The 19,625-nt window shown below is 55.4% G+C and overlaps 2 protein-coding genes across 8 annotated transcripts in view; one reads left to right on the top strand and one right to left on the bottom strand.

Annotated features, from left to right (window-relative positions):
• Nucleotides 1-17,546, top strand: GARIN5A (golgi associated RAB2 interactor 5A). 7 transcript variants are annotated; one of them, XM_059999811.2, is made up of 5 exons: nt 1-136; nt 300-457; nt 792-922; nt 4,103-4,367; nt 17,318-17,446. In XM_059999811.2, the coding sequence occupies exons 1-4, from the start codon at nt 94-96 to the stop codon at nt 4,356-4,358; spliced, it is 588 nt and encodes a 195-aa protein (XP_059855794.1). In that variant the 5' UTR covers nt 1-93; the 3' UTR covers nt 4,359-4,367; nt 17,318-17,446. The 7 variants fall into 7 exon arrangements, with proteins under 7 accessions (XP_059855794.1, XP_059855796.1, XP_059855795.1 ...); XM_059999813.1 differs by lacking the exon at nt 17,318-17,446 and adding an exon at nt 5,527-5,576; XM_059999812.1 differs by lacking the exon at nt 17,318-17,446 and adding an exon at nt 4,877-4,992.
• MYBPC2 (myosin binding protein C2) overlaps nt 6,610-19,625 on the bottom strand; it is a 23,296-nt gene continuing 10,280 nt past the window's right edge. Inside the window, exons 12-27 of the mRNA XM_059999711.1 lie at nt 19,384-19,556; nt 17,773-17,938; nt 16,590-16,696; nt 16,321-16,350; nt 15,986-16,125; nt 14,711-14,870; nt 14,517-14,621; nt 13,838-14,026; nt 13,251-13,385; nt 11,598-11,765; nt 11,354-11,442; nt 11,058-11,253; nt 10,661-10,800; nt 9,274-9,433; nt 8,783-8,919; nt 6,610-7,271 (exon numbers count right to left, since the gene is read on the bottom strand). Coding sequence (XP_059855694.1) covers nt 6,981-7,271; nt 8,783-8,919; nt 9,274-9,433; nt 10,661-10,800; nt 11,058-11,253; nt 11,354-11,442; nt 11,598-11,765; nt 13,251-13,385; nt 13,838-14,026; nt 14,517-14,621; nt 14,711-14,870; nt 15,986-16,125; nt 16,321-16,350; nt 16,590-16,696; nt 17,773-17,938; nt 19,384-19,556 — 2,386 coding nt within the window. The 3' untranslated portion in view covers nt 6,610-6,980. The remainder of the gene's footprint in view (nt 7,272-8,782; nt 8,920-9,273; nt 9,434-10,660; nt 10,801-11,057; nt 11,254-11,353; nt 11,443-11,597; nt 11,766-13,250; nt 13,386-13,837; nt 14,027-14,516; nt 14,622-14,710; nt 14,871-15,985; nt 16,126-16,320; nt 16,351-16,589; nt 16,697-17,772; nt 17,939-19,383; nt 19,557-19,625) is intronic.

A 19,625-nucleotide genomic window follows, 5' to 3' on the forward strand; every position in this document is an offset into this window, starting at 1 on the left:
GTCGCGTTGTGACGTCACAGAGCCCGGGGCCCCGCCCTCCCGTTTTCTCCGTGGGCGCCTCCCTCCGCTCCCCCCAAGGGGCGGGGCGTTGCGATGAAACGGTGGCACGAGCCTAAGCCGGCCCCTAGTGGAGCAGGTGAGGCGGGACCAGGTGGGATGGCAGGTGAGAGGCGGAGCCGGGCCTGGAGGGGTTGGACCAGGTGAGGGAACCAGGTGAGGGATGGAGCCTGCGATACGGAGACCGGTAGCCGGGAACCCTCTACCCTCAGCGCGGGGCTGACCTGGGGACCTTGGCCCAGCCTCCTGGAACAGACCTGCGAACTTTGCCGCGCATGTAGAACGCCCCCTGGTTCCAGCCTGTCCCACGCACCGGCCGGGACGGCTCCAACGCCATCTCCTGAGCGGCGAGTTCGACCAGCTGCGGGATTTACCCATCTTTGAGAGCAACTTCGTGCAGGTGTGGAGCCCCAGGGCCCTCCGAGCCCAGGCCTGAGCCCCGGCCTCCTGACTTGGGGAACCTCTGTTCGCCCTATTTCTGATCACTCCCCCTAATGCCCACCTCCTGAAATTCCTGCTTCCCTATGAACCCTGGCCTTTGATTCCCTCGGTCCATTTTCCCTGACTTCATACCCATATGACTCTTGACTTTTGACCCCAGCCAGGATCTCTGATCCCCATCTTGGTGGTTAACTTACTTGGTTCCTGACCCTTAACCCTACCAAAATTCCTGATCCCTCCCCAATCCCACCCCCCATCTATCTGGCTTCTAACCTCTGACCCCCCGGCCTCAGGTGACCCGGTTAGGAGAAGTTGCCAACAAGGTCACCATGGGGGTGGCAGCCTCCAGTCCAGCCCTGGAACTCCCAGACCTGTTGCTTCTGGCGGGCCCTGCCAAGGAGAACGGACGCCTGCAGCTCTTCGGGTGACTGCCCCCACCCCAGCCTAGACCTCCTTTCTCCCCAGCTCTGGGCATCCTAGGCCCCCTGCAGCACCTCCTTTCACCCACACGACCTCCAAGGCCAGGAGCCATGGATGGCTGCTAGCCTTCTCTGGGCTACTGTCCACCCAGGAGAACAAGGACAGGGCCATCCACAGGAGCCAGGAATCAGGGATAGATAGACATGAGGGGGACTGTCTTCAGCTACACCCTGGCAGGAATCAGGAGAATGACCATTTATGCAGGACTTACTGCATGCCAGGCGTCCCCTTGACCATGCACATCATCTCTTCTCTGACCTCCTACTGTCATATGGTGGGGCCCCTTAGGCCCATCCATAAGAAAAACTGAGGCCCAGAGAGGGGAGCCACTTGCCCAGGGTCCCACAGTGGGTCAGGGGTGGCCTGGGATCAGAACCTTGGGCTCCTCAGGATTGCTGACCTCATGATTCTGGAGCTCCTGGGCCACACTCCACACTGCCCCTTCAGGTCTTTGTTTTTTTGATTGAAAAAGTAATGCAAATACACTCCAAGGTACAAAACACACATAGCACAAAATACACCTTTCTTCCATCCTAGGCTCCTGTCTCCAACTCCAGCTGCAAATACCAAGACATTTACAGGCATAGAGTATATTTCCAGAAACATTCTGCTGGTGGCTTTCACTTTTTGGCTACATCTCACAGATAATGAAAGAAAGGGGGACGGGGGAAGAGCGGGAAGGAAGGAAGGAAGGATGGAGTCACATTGTCACACACACACACACACACACACACACACACACGCATGCACACAATCCTTTGTCTGCAATTTTGTTTTGTTTTGCGGTATGCGGGCCTCTCACTGTGGTGGCCTCTCCCATTGCGGAGCAGGCTCCGGACGCGCAGGCTCAGCGGCCATGGCTCACGGGCCCAGCTGCTCTGCGGCATGTGGGATCTTCCTGGACCAGGGCACGAACCCGTGTCCCCTGCATCGGCAGGCGGACTCAACCACTGCGCCACCAGGGAAGCCCCTGTCTGCAATTTTGGACGTAACTCATTTGGTGGTAGAATCTGCTTCTGACCTGAACAAACTTGATGCCACTTACAGCCTTTATTTATCCCCCCCGAATAAGTTTAAAACATTTCACAAAGCAGTATTCTGATGCCGGAACCTTGTACTGGGACATTCTCTACCATCTTCCTTTTCTTTTCAGTGCTAATTGTATCCCACCATATGAGTCACAACCTGCAGTTGGAAGGATGCTAAGGATGGTGCTGAGAGGGGGGTTTTGACCCTCATCATCTCCTTCAGCACTCTCCCCTCCCAGCCCCAGAGAAAACATACCATCGAAGTAAAATCATTGAGCTTGCTCTGCCAACTCAGCCTCAACACATCCCCCAGCCCCTCACTTCTAACCAGCTTCCAGCCCTTAGTGATTCTGTGCCAGTGCACACAGATCCATTTTTGGACACACACAATTCAACAAACTCCGTCCCCATGGACACCTAGCTTGCATCCAGCCTCTTGCTGTGATGATGTAATAGGGAATGTCCTTCAACGAATGGCTGCCTTCAGATGGCCTGGTTTCAAATCCTGGCTTCACCTCTTCTTCACTGTCTTTGGCCAAGTTTCCTACCCATCTGGGCCTCAGTTTCCTCATCGGCCACATGAGGATAAGAGGAGAGCCCACCTTCCAGGGCTGTCAGGGGATAAACTAAGTAAATGTCTGTAAATCTCTTGGAACAGCACCTGGCACAGAGTATGCGCTCTGGAAATGTCAGCTGTTATTCTTCCATTTGGGGAACATACTAATAGATCGAGTTGCCTACTGAGGGACTCTGATGTGCCCTGTGCCTTGGGGTGACAACCAATGTGGCAGGCAGGGGACATCCATGTGCTCAGCTGCGAGGGTGTCTGTAAGACCAGTTTCTAGAGGTAGTCTTGCAGGGCCTGAGGGGAGTCGTATGTGGCTACCCAGTGTTGTTAAGAACATAGGTAAGACTTGGCTTCAAGTCCCTGCTGTGTGATCTGGGCCAAGTTACCCATCCTGTCTGGATTGTTTCCTCCCCTGCCTTGTTGGACCTTGAATCAGGCTGGGGGCCTGAGCAATTCCTTTATTCAGATACTCCACAAGCATTCACTCAGCACTGACCATGGGTCAGCTCTGGGTACTACGGAAGCAGCACTGAACAAAATTGGACCAAAAATCTCTGCCCTCAAGCTCACTTTCTACTAGGAAAGCAGACAGAATAGATGTCAATTTGTCCAGTGGGTGAGGTCTGTGGAGACAGATGGGGCATGGGGGTGGGCATGGGGAGGTCTGCAAGGGCGAATGTAGTTGTATATAGGCTGGAGGTTGTAAACAGATCTTCTCTAAGAGAGGAAGGGGCCAAGCTATGGGGATGGCTGGAGGATGACAGAGGGAACGGCCTGTGCAAAGGTCCTGAGGTAGGACCAAGCCTAGCAGGTGTTTATGGGACAGTGAGAACAGTATGGCTGGAGCCGAGTAAGCGAGGAGAGTGCGTGGGGGTGGGGGGGGCAGAGAGGGAACAAAGCGGGCAGATCCCGCAGGGCCTTGTAGTCTAGGCGAGGACTCTGCTTTTACTCTGAGCCCCGGGAAGGATTTGAGCTAACGCGGGTGTTGATTGGCGCCCTCTGGCGGCCGCGTGGGAACAGACTGGGGTGAAGGCGGGAAATTACGGTGGCTGGACGGCGGGGGTCGGGGGCGGCTGGTGGAGGGACTTGGAAATCGTCGAACTGTGACTACGGTTTAACGGTGGAGCCATCAGGATTTGGTAGGATTGGCTGAGAATGGGAAAAAGTCGCCTCCCGCGGTTTCTGACTGAGCAAGTGGGAGGATGTTAAGATGGGGAAGACGAAGAGGTGCAGCTTTGGGGTTGGCGGAAGATCAGGAATTTGGCTGTTGGACATTTTATGTGTCCGATGTCGATCCAACATACAAATGGAAATTTCAAGTAAGCAGCAATCTGAGTTTCGCGTTTAGGAGGGAGGACCAGCGGGAGACACGGATGGGCTCTGTGTATGGAAGAAAATTGGGGATGGATAAAATGCAAGAGGCAGAGAAAGTGGAAAAGGATCCTTCCGGGCAGGGAGAGGGGCGCTGGGGTGGGCGCTGCGAAGCCGGGGAGGGTAAGACGCTGAGGCCGCCCCTTCCGCCCGCCAGGCTGTTCCCCTTGCAGTTCGTCCAGCTCTTCGTACACGACGAAAGCCGCTGGCAACTGAAGGTCAAGTTCCGCACCGGCCGCGCCTTCTACCTGCAGTTGCGAGCCCCGCCGGAGAGCCGCGACCGCAAGTTCGGCCAATGGGTGCGGCTGCTCTACCGCCTGCGCTTCCATTCGGCCCAGGGAGCCGTACCCTTCACGCAGGAGTGCTCGGCGCTGGAGGACGACAAGGACGAGGATCCGAGCAGGAGGAAGTGAGCGGACGAGGTGAGCGGAGCAGGGCGGGGCTGCAAGGAGCGGGGAGAGGGGCATGGGCGGGGCTGGGGGCGGGACTCCTGGGTCTGAGGGAGGAGGGCCTGGGACCTGGATGCCTGTGTCTGAGAGTGGAGGTGACCAGGAGCCCAGACTCCTAAGTCCTGACAGTGTGTGGCATCTGTACCCAGAGGACAGGAGGCTCTCAAAAGCAGGGCAAGGTCTGCAGGACCTTGGCGCACCAGCAAAAGTGGTGATGGTTTCCTAACTGGGCATCCCCCCACCCCAGCCTCGCTCCCCTTGACCTAGCATGGTGGGACCTGGGGAGGGAGTGCCCAGGCCCTGAAGGAGTGGGGTCAGCCAGACAAGATGCCAGTTCCGTGTAAGGCCTGGGGAGGGGAAATGCCCCAGTCCTTGAAGGTGGGGACACTGGAACGTATGGGGCCTCTTCCTCTCGAGACACCCTGCTCCCCAGGCCTTCCCAGGAAGTACAGAGTGCCCACTCACCCACCTCCAAACGGCAGGTGCGTCCGCAGTCAGGGCCTCCGAGACAGACTCTTGTACCCAGCTTCAAGCCATGGAAGCCAGCCTGGACCCACAGACCTCGGAACTCTGGGGACTCTGATTCCTCCAACATTATTTTGAGGTCACTAAAAGACCAGAGATCAAAGTGTACCCTACCTCGGGGCCGGACAGATGAATTATTAAAGTTAATAAGGATCGGCCACTTAAGAACCAACAACCCGGTCACGAGCAGTTTCCCCATCGTCACCGATTCAACATGGCAGAAACAGCTCTTCCAGTATGACTGCCCCGGCGCGGTCTTCTGGTCATGGTGTCTGGCTCCTCGGGCCGCTACTGAGGCCCAGCGCTCACCACTCCATCATGGCTACCTCACTAGAGTAGCCCTCCCCAGTCTGGCCTTTGGTTCTTCTTTGCCCACTGCATCTGGCCCCTGCAGCCAGCCCACCTCCTCCCCACTCCCAGTAGCTCGGCTAACAGGGCTGCCTCCACAGGGTGTCAGGCCCCCCCGCCCCGTGATTTTGTAGTTGCCATGGCAACGCGGTAGCCTCGCTAAAGTGGCTGTTCCAAGATGGCGGCCTCAATGCGGTCTGCTTCATGAGGGCCGCCTCATCGTGGTTGCCATTCCAACCTGGCTGTCCCCATCGCCCAGCCCCAGGTGACTAAGCCCTACAGGAGGAGGAAGGCGGAGCTACAGACTCAAGAAGGACAGACATATGGGAGTCCAAGACAAGACTATGATCTTCTCATTGATAACTCGGGAAAGGGAAACGTGTTGGGGGAGGTCTGGGTTAGGACTCAGCAGCCAATTATCTTGGCAGGTGGGAGAGAGCGCTTCACTGCGGCACTGTGGGGGGAAAACAGAAAAGGGTGGTAAAAATGCTTGTCCCACCACCACCCGCCCCTGCCCCCGGGCCTGTGCCCGCTGGATTCACTTGACCAGCACGGGGAGCAGGTTTTCCCTTCATCACCTAGCTCGGCACCTGGTCAACCCAACTCCATAGAGCCCTGATTCCTGTAGTTTTGAACCCCAAACTGGGACGTTCTGATTACAGAGCAGCTGCTGGAGACCAGCCGTCACTGGAATCCTGAAGTAGGGATATTTCTGAACGGATTCAACAGTTGATAAGGGGGACGGCAGAACCCTAGGAATTATCAGTAGGTCGGCCTGGCAGATCAGCGCCTTGGAATGACAGGCAGGAGGTGTTTGGAGTGATCCCTCTGGACGCTTTGCTAAGGGTCTGCAGCCCCTTCTGTCTACTGGGCTGTCGTCAGAGCCAGGGAGGGACTCTGGAAGCCCCTATGAACGTCAGTCGCCTCTGAGGGACTTGCTTAGCGGCCTCCCCACGAGTCTCGGCTGGTGGATGCTTGCTGGACTGAAGCCCAAGGCGGAGGATGCAAGGAAGAGCATTCTGGGTAGAGGGAAAAGCACGTGCAAAGCCCCAGGAGCAGGAGAAGGCACAACCAGTTTGTCCAACCGCCAACTGCTCGGTGTGGCTGGAAAATGGGGGCGCTTGAGGCTGGAGAGGGGCTGGGGGTGGCAGAGGCAGGACCATGACCCCAGGATGAAGGGTTCCGGGGCTGCTGGGGAGCCCTGTGAGCAGGTCAACTGTGGATATGGGCCAGGCACCCTCTAGGGCCCGGAGGTGGAACCGGAGAGAGAGACCGGAGGCCCTGAGGCCCGAGAGGAGGCTGGCGCAGGATTCAGGAAGGAGGACAGATGAGGCTGGGGCTGTGGGGCAGAGAGGTGGGGACAGGAGGGGGACAGGGACAGGCTTTGGAGGGGGCTCATTTTTCGGGGCTCCCACAGCCCCCCGTCCTCTGCCACTACCCATGTTGCTTTCAGTGCTGTGCCACACACCTCCCCAGGCACACTGGAAGCCTTAGCGATCATTTGCTAAGTTCTTCTCGCCCTCATTCACCTCTTATTTGTCCCTCAGCTCCTTTGGAAAACCTCAGACTCCTGCCCAGGCCGGGTCAGGCGCTCTCCCTCCCCCACCCCTACCATACCCTGTGCTGCCTTCCCTCCCCCACGTGTCACCCTGAAACATCCTGCTGGGGTCTGAATTGGCTTCCCAATCATACTCCCAGGGGGCCCGGGTCTGCCTAGGCTCTGGTCTCAGCCCTGCTCAGCACCGGCCTCCCGTTAGCTTGGTAAAGGGAGTGGATGAGGGTCGGCAGGGGTGCGCTGGGGGCCGCCCCACGCTCACTTCGGACTTCCAGCTTGCACTCGGCCAGGGCCTCCCCCAGCTCGTTGACGGCCAGACACGAGTAAGTCCCCGAGTCGAAGGAGGACGGGCGACGGATGTTCAGCGTCAGGACCCCCAGGTAGTTGTTCATCAGGAACCTGGGATCTCCGCTGATTTCCATCTTGTTCTTCATCCAGACCACCTTGGGCTGTTGAGGAGAGTGGAGAGGAAGCCATGTGACAGAGGGTACCCTGGGAGATAGCAAAGTGGGCCTTGGGAGGCAGATTTGGGTTCTCCTTCTGGCTGTGCCACCTCCTAATTTTGACTGGCTGACCTTGGACGAGTCACTTCTCCTCTCTGACCCTCAGTCTCCTCTTCAGGAAGAGGAAGAGCCCACCCCTTGTGGTGGCCCATAGGGCCCTGCATGATTTGGCCCCATTACTCCTCTGCCCTCACTTCCCACCCCTTCCTTCCATCTGCTCCGCCCACACGGGCTGCCTCACTGTCCCTCAAACAGACCAGACAGCCTCCCGCCTCAGGACCTTGGCACTGGCTCTTGCCTCTTCCAATACTGCTCTCCCCTCCTCTTTTCACCTAACCAGTGCCTGCCTATCTTTCAGGTCTCAGTTCCCCTGTCACTTCCCGGGTCCTAGACTGGAACAGGAATGCCCCACTTTACACTCTCACAACTGCCTGCATTTCCCTAGCACACTCGCCACCCTTTATAATTTTATAGTCATTTGTGTGACTTCGGATGCATGGCGGTCTCCCCCAACATACGGGAACTCCTTGTTCAAATCACCGGCACATAGAAAGCCTCTGAAAACGTGTGTTGAATGAATGAATAAATGATGTAAATAAATGAAGCAAATGAATGAGCTGAATAAATGAATGGATTGGTAGGGAAATGAGCAGAATGAATGAATGGATGGAGTTAGTGAATAAAGCAGTAGACAGCGGTGATGGCAGAGGTGAAGGAAAGAATCCACGGGATGCCTACAGCAGCTGACGCTAAAAGTTGGCAAAATGTGTCAAAAGGGCCAGGCAGTCAATATTTTAGGCTTTTGGGGCTCTGTGGTCTCTGGGTCATGAACCACACACAAACCATTAACGTGAAAGCAAGATAACAAAACAGAAAAAGAAAAAACCGTTTTAAAAATTATTTATCCCCTGGTGGTCCAGTGGTTAGGACTCCATGCTCTCACTGCCAGGGCCCGGGTTCAATCCCTGGTCGGGGAACTAAGATCCCACAAGCCACGTGGCACAGCCAAAAAAAAAATAGAGAAACCGGTGGCAGGCGGATTTGGCCCGAGGGCCGTAGTTTGCCAGCCGCTGGTCTAGGTGGGTCCTTGGAGTTCAAGGTTGCAAGTGTCCACATTCCCAGACAGTAGTCTGGAAACCAGACAGGGCAGGAAGACGCCAAGGAGCCCTGCAGGTTTAGACCCCCTCCACCCCAAAGGTTTCTGTTTTTGAGGGAAGTCAGTGTAGTGAGCTGAGACTTGGGCTCTGGTTAGAGCAGAGAGACAGCAAGTGGGTTAAAAGTGAGCAAATCCCACGAGCAGAGAGAGAACTCAGGGAGGAAGCGCCCGTGTGGCGGGCAGGCAATGGGGCTTCACCTCGATGATGAATTCCCTACAGGGTTACACATTACACACACTACGTGCGTACACACACACACACACACACACACACACACACACACACACACACACACGGCACCTTCGGGTAGCCTCTGACGGCGCAGTTGAGAGCTGCAGCGTAACCAGCCACGACCACCCGGTCAGGTAGAGGCGTCAGGAACTTGGGAGGCGTTCGGAAGTCATGCTCCTTGTACTCAGGCAGTTTGAAGGTGACACCTGGGGGAGGGGTGACACACCTGTAAGGGGACTGGTCTTCACTGTCCCCGGACCACTTCTCCTCCAGCACCAGCTGCCATCAACTCTGAGTGCAGGGAGGGAGACTATATCGAAAATAGATAACCAACAAGGACCTACTGTAGAGCACAGGGGACGCTACTCACTATTCTGTAATAACCTATATGGGAAAAGACTCTGAAAAAGAACGGATATATGTATAACTGAATCACTTAGCTGTACACCTGAAACTAACACAACATTGTAAATCAACTACACTCCAATTAAAAAAAAAAAAAAACAGAGAGAGAGGGGGAACTGGGACTGGCCCCCTCGGAACGGTGGCAGTAGCCATACCTGTCTTGAGGATGCAGGCCGTGTTCTTGGAGACGCCAGGCGAGTCGCTGAGCCCACAGATGTTCTCGCTGTAAACTCGGAAATAGTATTCGTTGCCCATGATGAGGTCTGATACGGTGCAGGAGGTATGCCGGTTGTGTTCGTAGACGTTGAACCACTCCTACGGCATGGGGGACGGGGAGGGGCCGGGAGAGTCAGGGACACGGACCCAAGCGGGCGCCTCGCTCATAAAACCCACCGTTCCCCAGCAGCTCTGTTCACAATGGGCGGAAGGTGGGAACAACCCAGGTGCCCATCAGTGGATGAATGGACAAGCAAAACATGGTCCATTCAAACCAGGGACTGGTAGGGGAATTCCCTGGTGGTCCAGTGGTTAGGACCCCACGCTTCCACTGCAGGGGGCACAGGTTCAATCCCTGGTAGGGGAACTAAGATCCTGCAAGCCGCACTGCACAGCCAAAAACAAAAATCAAACAAAAAAACAGGGCCTAGGGGCTTCCCTGGTGGCGCAGTGGTTGAGAGTCCGCCTGCCGATGCAGGGGACGCGGGTTCGTGCCCCGGTCCGGGAAGATCCCACATGCCGCGGAGCGGCTGGGCCCATGAGCCACGGCCGCTGAGCCTGCGCGTCCGGAGCCTGTGCTCCGCAACGGGAGAGGCCGCAACAGAGAGAGGCCCGCGTACCGCAAAAAAACAAACAAACAAAAACCAGGCCTAGGACTCAGCTGCACGGATACCTGCTACAATGTGGGTGAACCTGGAAAACGCGGTGCTGAGTGAAACGAGCCAGACACAAAAGGCCACAGAGTGTGTGACTGTGTCCATAAGAAATGTCCAGGAGGGGCCGGTCCACGGGGACAGGAAGCAGATGGGGGGTTGCCAGGGACTGGGTGGGAGGGAAAGGGCAGTGGCTGCTCCACGGACAAGGGTTTCCTTTGGAGGTAATGAAAATGTCTTGGAACTAAATAGACGGGGTGGCTGCACAACATTGGGAAGGTGTGAAATGCCACTTGAAAACGGTTAATGCTAAATCTGGCTAGAGGAATTTTACCTCAATACAAAAGAAAGAAAAAGAAAACCTGTTAAAGAGTTCCTTGGTGGCCTAGGGATTAGGATTCCAGGCTTTCACTACTGGGCCCGGGTTCAATCCCTGGTCGGGGAAATGAGATCCCTCAAGCCGCCCGGCACCACCAAAAAAAAGAAAAAGAAAATCTGTTATGCACCAAATCTCAGCCCAAAGGCTTTCCTCCCTGTCCCGGCCCATTCTCCCAAATTTCCCGGTGCCTCAGTTTCCCCAGCTGGGAAATGGGAACAACACACCTGCTCTGACAATCTGGCCAGCTTTTCTCCCCCCAAGTCCACTCCACCCCGGGCCCCTCTAGTCTCTCACCATGGTTTTCTTGTCGGCCTTCTGGACGAAATACCCGGTGATCTCACTGTTGCCATCATCCTTGGGGGGCTTCCACTCCACCAGAGCGTTGGTGCCCCACACCTCCTTCACCATCACGTTCTCCGGTGGCCCTGCCTTTTCTGGAAGATGGGGCGCGTGTTATGTCACTCCAAGCATCCCTAAACGTCCAGTGCCTCACCTCCTCTCCCCTGTCCATCCCCACACCCTCTGATCTCTCTTAGGCTTTTTCCCACTCCCATTTCCTCCCCTTCTGACCCACTGCCACCTCACACCCTCCCCGGTCCCAGTCTCTCCACTTTCCCCTGTCCTGGGTCCTCCTCATCCCCGCCCATCTCCTCCCCTCCCCCCTCATCGCCGCCGCCTGCGGGCCGCGCACCCACGACCCGGATGTGGATGGTGGCCGTGTCCTTCATGTTCTCTATCTGCACGCTGAGCTCGTACTCCCCGGAGTCTGAGCGGGCAGCCTCGCGCACGAAGAACACTGTGTCTAAGTCGCTGGTGTGCACGAGCACGTGGGAGGTGTCTATGGGCGCCCCGCCCTTCGTCCACGTCACCTGCGGCCTCGGCTTTCCCTGTGCCGGAAGGCGGGGAGGGCGGCGAGGTTAGCCCGGGTCTCACCCGCAGAAGCTGACCCCTCACCCCTGCCCCACCCCCGACCCCAGCTCGACGCACCTGGAAGGGAATGACGAGGTTAATATGCTCCCCCACTTTGCGGATGTAAGTCTGGCGGAGGTGGCGGGGCAGCCGGATCTTGGGTTGCTCTGAGGGCACAAACCCAGGGAGGGGCTCAGCGCCGGGCAGAGGGACTCGACGGAGGGACAGACAGACCAGGGGCGATAAGGTTGTGGGGGGAGGCCCTAATGATGACACCGACTTGGTCTTTAGGAGAGCAGAGTCGGGGGTCAGGAGTCCTCACCCACAATCTCCTGGATGGTGACCGGCTGGGCCAGGGTGGCCGGCTGGCTGCGCCCCGCGATGTTGACCCCAACGACGCGGAAGGTGATTCTGGCTCCCGTGGGGAGGTCCTTGACAGTGAAGCCACAGCGCTCCACCAGTTCCGTGTTAGCAGGGATCCACTCGTCAGCTAGGAGAGAGGAGCGAGGCTGGGCATCTTCCTTCAAGACCTTCCTAGGGGCCCCTCCGTTTGTGTCCTTTCAGCGCCTAGGGCCCCACCGCAGTGAGTAGCTGCAACTGACATTTCTTGAGCATCTCTTATGACCAGGTTGGAGCTAATTAATGGTAGCGCATTAACTCCTGCCTCCATTCTGTTATCCCCATTTTAGAGATGAGGAAACTGAGGCTCAGAGAGGGTAAGGGGTTGGGGTGGTAGTTACAGACAGCTCCTCGGATTTCCTGCTTGCAAATGGGTGCTTTTCCATCCTGGTTTTATTGCCATGGGTTGGTGAACCAGTGAGAGTCAGACCAACAATCAACAGGGTGAACTCTAACAAAAGTATAATAGGTTCTGAAAGACAGATTGGGGAGGGGTGGGCAAGGGTAGGAACTGGGTAAAGAGTGCTGGGAAGAGAAAAGGAAGAAATTGACCAGAGACCACCCTTCCATCATTTACATGCATCCCCAAATCCTGTCATCACTGGAAACTGCTTTCACCATTTTTAGATGAGGAAACTGAGGCTTAGAGGTTTGCCCAAGGTCACACAGTTACAAGGTGAAGGGACAGGATTGGAACCCACAACTGTCTGACTTAAAGCCTGGGATACAGTGTCAAAATGATCTTGTCTGTCTCCCCAGTGAGAGGACCATGTCGGAGATCTTGTCTGTCTCCCCAGTGAGAGGACCACGTCGGAGATATCCCCAGAGCCGAGGCACTGGGCCTGGCATGGAGTCAGTGCTCAATACATGTTTGTTCCGTGGAGGATTGAGAGTGGGATGTGTGGAAATATGGATAGGTGGATGGACAGACAGATGGAGAAACAATGCCTAATTAGACGGTTGGATGGTCATATAGGCAAACGGATGGATGGAAAGAAGAGAGGGAGAGAAGAAACATAGTGGTGAAGCGATAGATACATGGATGAAAACAATGTTACTGGATGGATGGATAGTTAAATGATCCAAAAAATTTTCAGATGGATAGAGAGATGGTTGGATGGATGACTGGGTGGGCAACTGGAGAAAAAGAAGGAAAGAAGGGACGGAGGGAGGGAGAAATAAGAGGTGAAAAAGAAGGAAGGAAAAGAAGGAAGGAAGGATACATGGATGGAAGAATGGATGGATGGATGGATGAAAGATTGGTTGGATGGGTAGATGAATGGATAACTAGATAGAACACAGGAGGAGCAACATAGGTAGTAGATAAATACTTGGATGGATGGATAAAAAGGTATCACTATGTGGAGGATGGGTGTAGGGGAGGGAGGGGGAGGGAGAGAGGACAAGCCGGTCACTGGAGGCCTGGCTTGACCCATCCCATCCCAGGGATTCAGGCAGGCACAGACAGAAGGGCCGTTCGCTATGGCAGAGATCTGTCCCTGCACTGCCCTATTTGCAGGCCTCTGGGACTGTGTGTGTGCCACCGCCCCCCACCAGGCCAGACGGGGTAACTCACAGCCTTCCACGCAGTACTCCACCAGGTACCCATCGATGCCACCTGCCCCAATCCTATCTGGGGGCCGCCACTTGAGGGTGGTGGTGGTGTCCGTCACATCCTCCACTGTCAGGTGCTGGGGTTCACTTGTGGGTGCTGTAAGAATCCAGGGAAAGGGGAGGTGGGGTAAATGAGGGCTCAGGGGTCAGAGCTGGAGTCACTGGTCAGGAAAGGGATCAATATGGTGGGCCAAAGGTCAGGGAGCAAGGATGTGGCATCACGGGTCATTAAAACAAGATCTCAAGGAATCGTGAGGTCTCCAAGGGCAGGGATAGGTGTCTGTGTGGTAGGTCAGAGGTCAATGCCATATTCGGGGGACAGCATGGAGTCTAGGATCATAGAGGTCGGTGGCTGTTGTACTGGGTCAGGAAGAGGTCAGGAGGATGCGTGGGGCTGGGGGGTCAATGTCTTGAGTTGTTGGATGAGAGGGGACAGACGTCAGCGGAGTCAAGGGAGTCAAGGCCAGGGTGTAGGCTTAGAGATCAGTGACGGGCAGGCCATGGGTCAGAGGTGGGCGGGGGCTCGGTGAGGGTGCAGAGGGGCATCACCAATAGGCATGAAGGGCTTGGTTTTGCCGCTGGGCTGGGAGACCCCAATGGCGTTGACAGCAAAGACCCGCATCTCGTAGAGGATGCCCTCGATCATATTGGTGGACTCATAGGTGGTCTCCGTGAAGACCTCGAAGTTCAGCTTCATCCAGTGCTGAGAGCCCTTCTTCTTCCGCTCCAGGAGGTACCCTGGAGGGCCCCGCAAGCAGAGAGAAGTGGGAAGTCATGGGGAGGCCTGGGGTCCCAGGTCAGTTGGGGCAGTCAAAGGCACATCAAAAGGTCACATGACTCTGAGAGGTCTGAGGCCGTGACTCTTGAGTTGATCTCAGGGTCACAGAGCAGTCAGAGGTTACCCGTCATGGGGCCAGGGATCAAGAAGGGCCACAGGTCATGAATCAGGGCGTAAGGAGGTCATGAATCAGGGCGTAAGGAGGTCATGAATCAGGGCGTAAGGAGTCACAGAAAATCCTAGGCTGTTAGCCAAAGTGAGGGTTCCCAGGTTGCTGGGGAGTAAAGAATGATAGAGAGGGCAAAAGGGATCGTGAGCTATTGAAGATGGAAAACCGAGTTTCCGAGGGTGGTCACTGAGGATGCTATAGGGACTCTTGGAGGTCAAGGAGAAGTCAGGGGACAGGGAGGTCATCAGAGGTCATGGGCACTGTGGCACACGGGCACTCACCGGTGACCATCTGTCCCCCGTCATACTTGGGTGGCTCCCAGACTAGGGTGGCCCAGTCTTCTCCAACCGATGTGACACGCACAGCCTCCGGGGGATCTGGGACATCTGGGGAAGGGGAGGCAGGATGGTCAGAGGATACCTCATGGCCTCGGGGAACCCCCCCTGGCTCAGCCCCCTTGCTCCCCTCTGCTCACCCACAACCCGCAAGAAGATGGTGGCCACGTCCTCGCCGACGGGGTTGGTGACCTTGATGGTGTAGCGGCCCTCATCAGCTCGCTCCGTGCTCTCGATCACGAAGCTGCTGGTGTCTTTCTGCTTCTCGATGTGGACCCTGCCCTCAGTGCTTGAGAACACCTGAACACAGCCCACCAGATGGCCTTTTTCTACCTCTCTCAAAACCCAGACCGGCCTCCACCCCTCCCCTGCCCAACAGTCTCCAATGGCTCCCTGTGACCACACAATACACAGGATGTGGACCCAGCACAAGTGGACCTGCTGGGTCTGCCCCCAGCCTCATCACCCCCCTGCCACTGCCCTCCTTGCCTTCCAAACACCACCCTTCATTAAAAACGCCAGGCTGTCTCATCCCCAAGATTTTGCAAAGCTGATCCCCAGGGCATGCAATGCCCTGACCCACTTCTCTCTCTGCTATACCGTTACCCATCCTTTAGAACCCACCCAGAAGTCGCCTCGTCTGGAAAGCACTCCTGGCTGCCCTCAGCTGAAAGTGACAGCCCACTCTGACTGCTATGACAGAATCCTCATAGCTTCTGGTACCTCCCTTTCTCTCAGCCCTGATCACCCTGAACTGTGACTGTTTGGGCACGTGTCTGCCTCTCTCCAAAAGTGAAGGCTCCAGGAAGGCAGGGGCTGCATCTGATTCATGGTTGTATCCTCAATGCCTATGCAAGAGCCTGACATACAGGAAACATCAGGGGGTGTTTGCTGAGTGAAGGAATGAATGAAGATTGAGTCAAGTCTATCCGTTTTACAGAAGAGGAAATTGAAGCCCAGAGGAGAGAAGAAAAATTGAACTGTTTCAGGGCCTGGAACATACAAGATGAAAATATCTGTTGGATGGATGGATGGATAAGTGGACTGATTCATGGATAAATGGACAAATGGATTAATTACTGGATGAATTCATTAATCAATCAATGAACTGATGAATGGAAAGATGGTTAGATGGATGAACTAATGGATGGCAGGACTGATTGACTGATTAATGGGTTCATGGGTGGATGGATGGGTGGATGGATGAATGGTTGGAGCACTCATCACATGCTAGGCCAGAACCATGTGGTGAACAAACAGAATCTCCAATCTTCAAAACAACCCTCTGAAGAAGGAATCAAATTCCTCATTTTACAGACAATGAAACTGAAGCTCAGAGAGGGAAACCAGCTTGCCTAAAGTCACCCAGCAGAGCTGAGAGGGCGAAGTCAGGGCACAGGGGAAGCTCCACCTACCTCATCCTCCTTCATCCAGGTGGCGACAGGAGGGGGCTCCCCTGTGATGGACACGTCCAGCCTCAGCTTGTTTCCAGCCACGACCACAATTGTGTTTTCCGAGGTCTTGCCCGAGAAGTCCAGGTGGATCTTTGGTGGCTCTGGTGGCAGAGGAGAGATGCTGGGGAACTTGGGAGTGGGCAGCTGGGCCCTCCCCATCCCCTCCAGAGGATCTCCTGAGAAGCTGGCTTCCAACAGCCACAGAGAACCAGCGGTCCAGGTCCCCTGCCCCTCTGCCCTCAGAGCCAGGAGTCCAGGCCCCCAGCCTAAGGACCACAGCAGCCTCTGGTCCCTACCTTGCTTGGGGACGTACTCCACCGTGATTTCTGGAGGACAAAAAAGACTGATGGTTAGGTCTATGGGGCCCCTGATCCCCCCCCTCACACCCCATCACCCTGGGACCTGAGGGGTTGGGAGGTGGACTCAGGCCCATGACTGTCCCTCCTCCCACAAGCACCTGCTGTCACCCCCAGCGTACAGTTAGGGAGACTTAATCCTGAAGGGGGTTGGGGTCTGGGAGGGCAGGTGCACTGGCAGCCAGGGGGAGACAAGGAGGTATCCTCACCCAGGAAGTTGAGTGTGGCCGAGAGGGACAGGGCATAGCCGTCGGGCACAAACGTGTAGTCTCCCTCATCCTCAGGGCGAACATCGTCAATCGTCAATCTGTGGAACCTAAGGGGAGTGGGGGGGTGCAGGGCAAAGGTCAGGCCAGGTCGCCCTGGGGACCACCGCGGAGACACACGCGCCGCCATGCGATCCCCGCGTTCAATGCAATGCTAGTGCCTGGACCCAAATCTCGCTCTGCCCCTTACTAGCTGTGTGACCTCGGGCAAGTCACTTAACCTCTCTGTGCCTCCGTTTCTTCATCTATAAAATAGAGGTAATGTTCACAATCTACAAGGGGGTTGTTGTAAGGCATTTAGAAGACTCCCTGGCACCTGGTAAGTGCGCTGTAAAGCATTAAGATTAGTTCTCAGCATTACTGACACCATCAGCAGGCAGGGGCCTCACACAGAACCCAGAAAAAGTCTACGTCTGCCAAGAGCTATGATCAGGAAATCCACAGGGGCACGATGCTCTGCTGGCATCACAGTGGTTCTCGGCATTCTGCAGATTACCAGGTGTTTATCTCAGGTGTCCACGTGCTACGCTTTGAATTCCAGCCCCGTTTCCCTAGCTAGATGGCCTCCCCGCCAAAACTGACTGTTTGCAAATATAGTCACAAGTTTCCTGTCCTGTAGCCGTGACCCTTGCAAGGAGACCTTGCCGCCTGTGACCTCCTTTGCCCCATAGGATATAGTGGAAGTGACACTGGGACAGCGCCCAGCCCAGCCCTCAGAGGCCCTCTTCGCTTCTGCTCTCTCTCGGGACACCTGTGTTGGCCACGTGAATATGTCAGGAGCAGCCTCCTGGGGAATGAGACGTCCCACGAACCAGAGTGGAGGCAGCCCAGTTGACCCAGATGAGGGCCTGAGGGAGCCCAGGAAGACAGCCATCCGAGATCAGCCAGCCTCCCACCAACCCTGAGACTCACAATGAAATAAACCCTTGTGTTTTATTGTTGTCGTTTGTTTTGTTTTTTCGCAGTCCTGCATGGTTTGTGGGACCTTAGTTCCCCGACCAGGGATTGAACCCAGGCCATGGCAGCGAGGACAGAGTCCTAACCACTGGACGGCCAGGGAATTCCCTAAACCCTTGTTCTTTTAAACCACAAAGTCTGCAGACCACGTCCGCAGTCCACTCCGCACCTCCCGATGTGGGACATGGTGATCCTCTTGCTGGGCCGCACCTCGACCCCATTCTTGTACCACTTGCCCGTGACCTTCTCATCGGACACCTCACACTTGAACATGGCCTGTTCTGAGGCCTTCACCGTCACATCTGCGATGTCCTGCAGGACCTCCAGCTGTTTCTCTGGATGGGGAGGGAAGGAGATGGGGCCATCAAACTGCGGGCAGTCCACAAAGACTGGCGAACACCCATTATGGGCCAAGCAGTGTCCCAGGTTCTTGGGATTCTGGCCGTGAAACAATGTGTGGGCCTCGTGAGCTCACGTTCTAGTGGGGAGAGAGACAGTGAATGGGAAACACACAAACCAATAACTAGAGGGAGCGATGAGGCCTGAGGGATGGCAGGGAGGCCGCAGAAGGCTCCCAGGTAGAGGGCACAGCATGTGCAAAGGCCCTGCAGAGGAAAGCAGGCTTGCTGGTTTGGGAAACAGCCAGCAGGCTGGTGCGGAGGGAGCAAAGCAGACGTGGGAGACGGCACAGGCAGGACACATCCCGTGGGCCATGGAGAGCACTTTGCATTGACTCCGAGTGAGGTGGAAACTGCTGGAGGGTGTTGGGAACATGGCTGCGATCTGACTTATTTTCTTTTTAATTTTTTAAATAAAACAATGCACTTGTATGGCTTAAAAATAAAATGATAAGAGGATGTAGCTATAGAGCGGGAAATCTCTAACCCACCCACTTCCAATCGTACCGGTCTCGATCCCTTCTCCAGAGACACTATAGCCAGTTCATAGCCAGAAAAGCAAAGATGTACACACAGTTCATTCCCTTCTTTCTTTCTCTTTCTTCCTTCCTTTCTTTCTTTCCTTCTTTCCTTCCTTCCTCCCTCCCTCCTTCCCTTGCTTCCTCTCTTTCCCCTCCATACAAATAGTGGCATATTTGCTTCTTCACCTAACAATACATCTTGGAAACCCTTCCAAATCACTAACTAAAAATTGTCCTTTTTTATGGCTACAGAGGGAACTACCATCATTTATCTGGCCTATTAATGACTCGGGCTTTTTTTTTTTTTTATCTTTTTATATTGAAAATATTACAGACTCACAGGAGTTTGTAAAAATAGCACATAGAAAAAAAAGGGGGGGAATAGCACATAGAGTCCCATGTACCCTTCACCCAGCTCCCCCCAATGGTGACATGTCTCGTAACTGTAGTCCACTATCCAAACCAGGAAACCGACATGGGTCCAGTCCTGTGAACTAGACCACAGAATGTGTTCAGTTTTCACCACCTGACATTTTACAAGGATCACTCTGGCTGGAGTCAGGGTTGAGGCGCAAGTGTAGAAACAGAGAGAGCAGTGAAGAGACTATTGCCACAGTCCAGGGTATGGGGGGCGGGGGATGGAGACCTGGGCCAGGTGAGGGCAATGGAGGTGGAGAGAAGTGGTGAGATTCAGGATATCCTTTGAAGGTGGAGCCACCGGGATTTGCTGGTGAATCAAATGTAGGGTATGAGGCAAAGAAGGAGTCAGGGACAGCTCCAAGATTTGGGGCTTGGGCAACTTCGAGTGGCGCGCTGAAGCATGCGCAATGCGGCTCCCTGCCCCACTGGGAGGCCCCCTACCTTCCACGATGAGCTCCGCCTCACACTGGCCGCCGTTGGTCATGACCTGGTAGTGACCACTATCCGCCAGGGTCACATCCGAGTAGATGAGGATGTGACGCTTCCCATCCTTCTTGAAGCGGTACATGGACTTGAAGGAATCCTCCCGCGTCAGTTCCACGCCATCTTTCGTCCTGGGTGGAGGGGACAGGAAGGGGGGAAGTGAGGGGCTCGCTTAGGCTGGAGTCTGGATGTCAGAGGTG

The sequence above is a fragment of the Delphinus delphis genome, chromosome 20 (genome assembly GCF_949987515.2).
Source record: "Delphinus delphis chromosome 20, mDelDel1.2, whole genome shotgun sequence".
NCBI lineage: Eukaryota > Metazoa > Chordata > Mammalia > Artiodactyla > Delphinidae > Delphinus > Delphinus delphis.